Below are 7500 nucleotides of genomic sequence, written 5' to 3'. Positions count from 1 at the left end.
TTTCCATCTTATCGCTCCTCGCTCCCATTCCCCATCTCTCCCTTCTCATCAATATTCCTTTACCTCCCGCCTGCCTGCCTTCCTCTCAGCCTACCCTGCTTTTTCCGCCACTCCTGTCGCCCTGAGCCCCGCCGCCCCGCCACCCCGTCATCCCGCGCCAATACTGCCACCACCAGCGCCATCTACCTCGTGTCGTTACTCTTGCAGCATCCGTAAAGATAGCGAGCTATCTTCCGTATCTTTATCCACAGGGAGGCTCAGCCAGGGTGCGTGTGAGGGAGGGTGAGAAGCAAGGGGTTGGAAATAAAGGGTGGGGGAGGGTACGGGTCAGAGAGAGAGAGAGAGAGAGAGAGAGAGAGAGAGAGAGAGAGAGAGATAACAAATCTTTTAGATCGATGGTAATTTTTCTTGTTCTATTCTCTCTCTCTCTCTCTCTCTCTCTCTCTCTCTCTCTCTCTCTCTCTCTCTCTCTCTCTCTCTCTCTCTCTCTCTCTCTCTCTCTCTCTGCTTCGTATCGTACGCTGGAAATTTATGAAAAATATTTCATAAAAGAAAGCTGAATTTTCCTTCATCCCTCTACGTTCTCTCTCTCTCTCTCTCTCTCTCTCTCTCTCTCTCTCTCTCTCTCTCTCTCTCTCTCTCTCTCTCTCTCTCTCTCTCTCTCTCTCTCTCTCTCTCTCTCTTCTTCCAATGAGCAAGGTCGTTTACACACACACACACACACACACACACACACACACACACACACACACACACACACACACACACACACACACACACACACACACACACACACACACACACACACACACACACACACACACACGAGGAATAAGAAAAGATGAGATAAGACCCAAAGATCAGATAGGATGAAAAAAGAACAAGTAAAAAAAATAGAAATGCTGTTCTCTACACTGCAATGTTATCAAGTTTCTCTTGTCCGAATTCACTGGAAATTGGCTACAATCTTGTTCGTCGGGGAAAAAAAGGGAGGAAAAAAGTGGAATCAAACCATGAAAATAAAATAATACCAGTTTCTTTTTTTTCTCCCTCCCTGTCAGCATTTATTTGTTTACCTTTCAGCAACGTTCTGTATCTATCTGTATGGTGTATATAGACACTTCTTTCACTTCTCCTTTTTTTTCTCCCTTTTTTCCCTTGATGTCTCTCCTCTTCTTTATATGACGCTCTTCTGCCGTGACTTTACTGAACTCTTCATACTTTTGTCTCAGTCAGATCATGCAAGTATATGTGGTTCAGTCAAAACTATACATCTGGACTGACTTTATTATTTCTTCCATTAAATTGTTGTAATGTGATTTTATTTAAGTCTTATTTGTTAATGGTTTAATGTTTACTGTATATCTAAGCTTTTCCGTGGTTAAAAACAATCTCTATCTTTTCCAATCTTTACATGAAGCCGTTTTATTTTGGATCCGTAGTGTGTGTGTGTGTGTGTGTGTGTGTGTGTGTGTGTGTGTGTGTGTGTGTGTGTGTGTGTGTGTGTGTGTGTGTGTGCCAGTTTTGTAATCTATTTCTTTTTTCTTTCTTTTTTCAGTCTTTTCTGAATTATCTTTTTTTCAAGTCTGTTTGTCCACTTGAGACTAATCTTTTCTTATTATCTTTCATCAGCATTTTTTTTTTTTTGTGAGTTTCAGGTTAACTCATTTGCTTTTCCACCTGAGATTACACTATTTCCACTTCATTTAATTCTTTCTCAAATTATTTCAAGTCATACGTATTTGTTTATCCATTTAAAATTTCCACTTCCAATTTGTTTTTTTTCATTTTTACACATTTATTTTTTTTCCGTATATTTCAGGTTATTTATTTCTCTTTATCGACTTGACGCTTCTATTTCTATGCTCTTTTGTTATTATTTATCAATTTCTAGTCCATTTCGGATCAAGTCTATACCTATTCAAGTACGGTTCTTCTAGTTTAATTATCTTTCACCTTTATTTTTCAGGATAGATTAAAGTATTACCATCAAAATATATTAGTTAAATTAGTCATAGCTATTCTCCCAGTTCATATATATTCAATTTTAGTCAATATTCTTTCGTTTTATTTTTGTAGATACATATACATATCTATTTTATCTATTCAATTTGGATCTTTAACAACTTTTTGTCAACCTATTAAAAGTATCCCTAATTAAATCACTATCTTTATTCAAATTACTAAACTCACATTTCTGTATCCATTGAAACAAGTGAAAGAACAAATCAGTACATCTGTTCCCACGATTTAATTCATATGCAATGTTTTGAGACCCTCACCAAAGTAAATTTCCTTATTTCAACACGTAAAAACCATATCTCTCCCTATTCAAGCGAGTGACGGGATAAAATTTTGCTTCTGGTGCAAAGTTTGGCGTCGTTCATAAAAGATCCATCGGTGCGTATCAATTTCTCTATCACTCAACAACTTTATATTTACCTCTGGACGTGTACACCATCCATTGCCGGCGGTAAATACACTTCATACACTTGTACACTTTGATCCTTTACACTACGTCTGTTCCTCACCGTCATTCCATCTGTACCTGTTTGCTTATCAACTCACGTCTACCTGTGAATCGTATGTCTGTTTCAATCCTTCAGTGGGGCTATATTTGTCCGGTTATACATGTATCTCCTAGACAGCGCGCGTGTGTGAAAAATATGAAAGCATTTTGCGTGTGTACAAAGTAAGAATTATAGCAATGGTCCAGTGTGTGTGTGTGTGTGTGTGTGTGTGTGTGTGTGTGTGTGTGTGTGTGTGTGTGTGTGTGTGTGTGTGTGTGTGTGTGTGTGTGTGTGTATCGTGTTCCAGTTTCTCTCTCTCTCTCTCTCTCTCTCTCTCTCTCTCTCTCTCTCTCTCTCTCTCTCTCTCTCTCTCTCTCTCTCTCTCTCTCTCTCTCTCTCTCTCAGCCTTAATCGTCTCTCATCCTAACCCTTTCCCTTCCCTTCCATTTCTCTCTTCATTTCCACTTCTCCTTCTCTTCTTCTTTCCTATATTTCTCGTCTTCCCTTCATTCCCTTCCTTCATTTCTTTCTTCCCCTTCTCCCTAACTTCCATCTGGCTTTTTCCTTTACTATCTTCCTCTGCGCTGTTCACTTCTACCTGTCTATATCACACTTTACCCGTCATTTTCCGTCTAAGACACCACCCGTCACACGTCCAAACCCGTCAAAGCCATGTGTAATCCCTCATATTTCCCTAAGCCACATTAATTATATACTGTCTAGTCCATACGCCACTGATGAATTACTTAAGCCACTTTCTTTTCATTCTGTCTAAGCCATAAAGCCTCCACACCTGACTTAAGCCAACTATTCCTCTCTTAACCTAACTTCTCCATTTTTTCGATCCTGTTCCTTCCAAACTAAGCCATATTGCTATCATCGTCCATCTTTTAACCACTTCAGTACCATGCCGCGTTTCCATATCTATTCTGTTTACTATTTGGTGGTTTTACAGCTCCAGAAACTTTTGTAGGGAATTAAAATAGTGAAGACTGTGCCTATTAATCTTTAGACCTCTATAGACCCTTACTAATGTAAACAAAATCGACTAATCGTACACAAATCTCGTAGTAAATATGTGTCCTAGTATTGAAGAGGTTAAAGTTCCAACCTCACACCACCTTCTATTTCTGCACAGGTCCACCACGGAGAACCAGTACCACCCTTACTCCACAACGCCACACAGCAAGTCCGTGAATCTCATACGGACGGACCACGACTACCGAAAGAACACGGACGTGATAGGAGGCATAGGAGGGGGAATACCTGAAGGAGGAGGCACTGGGATCGGAAGAGGAATCGACTTCACTAACTACGGAATGGAACTGGATTACAAGATGAGGGAGGACGGACGCAACAGACAGCGATCAGACAGACTGGAGTACGACAAGAAAGGAGGCGTGGAGGGATTCTTTCCTCCTCCTGAAGGTGGTAATGGGCATGGCAGCAGCGCCCCCTCCACTCACACCCCGCCCAAGTGGCGAGGGTTAGGGTGGAGCTTCATAGGATTGGTCAGTGTGGCTCGCTGGTTGTTAGTGAATCCCTTTTAGTCTGGTATGTAATCCTGGTATCAACTCGTACTCGCATTAACTCGGTACACTTGTTTGTCTGGTTGTCTGGTACTGGTGTAAGGGTGTAAGTGGTGTTAGAGTGTGCAGTCACTCCATTTGTAGCATGTACACCTGGATTCTAATCGCCGTACCTGGGCTGACACAAATGAACGCACCTGGTAATTGCTGTACCAGGTAAAAAACACACCTAACTGGGCACAAGGTTAGGGTCAGTTGCTGCTTGAGAGAACACACCAATAAACATAAACACGTGACTTTTGACAACGGCGCATAAACGTGATGAACAATTAAGCCGCAGAAATGGATCTATTTAGTATCTTTTTCAGGTTAGGTAAGGTTAGATTTAGCTAAGTTGCCTGCCTGAGAGAACACAGCTGACTAGCTAACCAATATGTGACTTTTAAGCGTGGCACAGAAACGCGGTCAATAACTACAGCGCAAAACTGGAGAGCAATAGTATCTGTTGTATTAGATTAGGTTAGATTGGGTTGCGTTGGTTGAATTGGGTTGGGTTGGGTTGGGTTGGGTTGGGTTGGGTTGGGTTGGGTTGCGTTGCGTTGCGTTGCGTTGCGTTGCGTTGCGTTGCGTTGCGTTGCGTTGGGTTGCGTTGAGTTGAGTTAGGAAACACACCTGAATAAGCTGCACCTTTGAGAATGTAGCAACTATCTGCGAAATATCAGTGCGATCAACAATAACGGAATAAATTTGGTGGGTAAAATTGGTTGGTGGGTTGAGTTGGGTTGGGTTGGGTAGGGTAGGTATAAGCCAACACTTGACTAAGCAACTAAGGTAAATTACTGCCAATAAAAATTACGCAAACTTGCTGGACAAAATCAAAGGGTAGTGAAGGCGGCAATCAATAGTAACGGCGCAGATTTGGAGTGGAAAAATTTCTAGTCAGATACAATGACGAAATCAACTAGATAGAAGTTATCGTTAATAGTTTTGTATAAGAAGGGTGAATAAAGATGTTATGGAAATAATAAGTGGCGCAAATCTCAAGGATAAATTTGATGGGTAGCAAAAGTTTACGAAAATAATAATGACACAAATTTGGTGCATAGTGAACGTTGAGGTCAATAATGATGACAGACATTTGGTGGACAAAGAAAGTTGACATCAATGATAAGGGCAAAAATCTGTTAGTTAGAAGACGCTGAGGTGAGAAAAGATGATGGTGCAACGCTAGTAGATAAAAGAGCTTACAGTGAGTTACGATAATGCAAATCTGAACTTAATTAATGGGTAGCAATGGTTGAGGTCAATAATAATGTCAGATATATATTAGTTAGAAAGGGTTGCGAAAAAGAAGTAGTGGTGCAAAATTGGTAGGTGAAAGCTTGCAGTCAATGATAATGAAGCCAATATAAACCTAACTAATGGGCAGTAAAGTTTAGAGGTTAATAATAATCTATTAGTTACAAATGGCGAAAAAAGAAAAGAAAATGGTGCAAAGCCAGTATGTAAAAAAGCTTGCGGTAAGTGATAATGATGCAAATCTGAACCTATCAATGGATAGCGAAGGTTCAGGTCAATAATAATGACGCAAATTTGGTAGACAGAGAAGGTTGGCATCAATGATAATGGCAAAAATCTGTTAGTTAGATAAAAAGAATTTGCGGTCAGTGATGATAATGCAAATCTGAACCTAACTAATGGATAGCGAAGGTTGAGGTCAATAATAATGGCGCAAATCTGTAGGGTGGACCTGTTGGGTGGCGGAGGTAAACACAGCTTCACAAATTGGTGCCCAAGGCCAACACAGGAGCTCTGGTGAAGCTGGTATATGTGATGACTGACTGGGGCACTTGACTGGCTAATTGCTGCACCTTTTCCAACGAATTCCCCCGCTGGTTAATTGTCGCCAATGGACGCTATGCTACCTGTGCCTCGCTTAATTGGTATACAACAACGGCCACGGTCACTCCTCTACTACATGGCTCCTCCCAGGTAAACCAGCACACACGCACACGCACGTACACGCATACGCATACACACACACACACACAACACACACACACTAGAACTACTTACACATCATTTACTAATACATGAAGTCTTCCAAGAAAAGTTGCACACACACACAAACACACGCACACACACACACACACACACACACACACACACACACACACACACACACACACCTGTTCATCAGTAACACCTACACAACCTCAGGTAAATACACACCTTCACCTTGAGTTAATAAGTACACTTGATCAATACTTAAATTTACTTCACACACTCACACACACACACACACACACACACACACACACACACACACACACACACACACACACAATATTGCTGGGAGTGAGGCGAAAGGAGAGGAGAGGAGAGGAGAGGAGAGAGGGGAGGGAGAGACTCACAACCTAATTAATAAACAAGAGAGAGGGTCATCCAGGCGCCGTTAGGAGGGAGAGGGAGAGGGAGAGGGAGGGGAACTTTGGTGTTATTGCAAGAGGTGCGTGGGGTAAGAGAGAGAGAGAGAGAGAGAGAGAGAGAGAGAGAGAGAGAGAGAGAGAGAGAGAGAGAGAGAGAGAGAGAGAGAGAGAGAGAGAGAGAGAGAGAGAGAGAGAGAGAGAGAGAGAGAGAGAGAGAGAGAGAGAGAGAGAGAGAGAGAGAGAGAGAGAGAGAGAGAGAGAGAGAGAGAAGGGCCTTTATTTAACTAGATTTTCTTAATTACTTTCAAAACTTCGAGTGGAAAAAACACGGTGGAGTTTTGATAATAATAATCTTCCCTCAAGCTAGTTTTATGACGAGGAAAATTGAGATTTCGGCCACAACCTTGGGAGGGAAAAAAAAAAACACAACAATGGGGAAAAATAACACTACGAGGAAGACAAAGAACAATAAGAAGTCACGGAAAAAAAAGCCTATGTTTCCTATATGCATTTTCTATTCATTAATTTCCCCTAAAAGTGAAACTAGCACAGAGAGGAAACTAAAGGTAAAATTTATAGCCCTGTAACTTTTACCATCAAGATTTTTCCAGTTAACAAAATACCTAAAGTGGGTACCAATAAAAATCTTGGTGGGACTTTGATACTTTGATAACCTTAAAAGGAGTGCAGAAACATCACCCATTTTTAGCCGTCAGGTGAGCGAGGTTAATTTGCGCCGTCACGTGGACAGGTGTGTTCGCAAATGCACGCAAATGAGGGCGAGTGTGTCCGTGAAATGCCCAGGCGCGGCGATTTATCCAGGGGTGCATGACTAACGTACAGCGTGTGTGTGTGTGTGTGTGTGTGTGTGTGTGTGTGTGTGTGTGTGTGTGTGTGTGTGTGTGTGTGTGTGTTTGTACATAATGTAAAATGTGCATAGTAAGACTCCTTTGCATGCTAACCCTTGTGTGTGTGTGTGTGTGTGTGTGTGTGTGTGTGTGTGTGTGTGTGTGTGTGTGTGTGTGTGTGTGT

At 41.7% G+C, this 7500-nt stretch overlaps 1 protein-coding gene and 1 long non-coding RNA gene across 3 annotated transcripts in view; one reads left to right on the top strand and one right to left on the bottom strand.

Moving 5' to 3' along the window:
• The window catches only part of LOC123510455 (hemicentin-1-like), a 177469-nt gene extending 172861 nt beyond the window's left edge, over nt 1–4608 (top strand). For both annotated transcript variants that reach the window (XM_045265648.1, XM_045265647.1), the window contains one exon: nt 3649–4608. In XM_045265648.1, the coding sequence (XP_045121583.1) occupies nt 3649–4060 (412 nt within the window). In that variant the 3' untranslated portion in view covers nt 4061–4608. The remainder of the gene's footprint in view (nt 1–3648) is intronic.
• The window catches only part of LOC123510456, a 44417-nt gene that overhangs the window by 18307 nt on the left and 18610 nt on the right, over nt 1–7500 (bottom strand). The gene's annotated exons all lie outside the window — the stretch shown is intronic.

This window comes from Portunus trituberculatus, chromosome 29, assembly GCF_017591435.1.
Source record: "Portunus trituberculatus isolate SZX2019 chromosome 29, ASM1759143v1, whole genome shotgun sequence".
NCBI classification, from domain to species: Eukaryota; Metazoa; Arthropoda; class Malacostraca; order Decapoda; family Portunidae; genus Portunus; species Portunus trituberculatus.
Note: the sequence above shows the minus strand (reverse complement) of the source record. Positions and strands in the feature narration are given on the sequence as shown.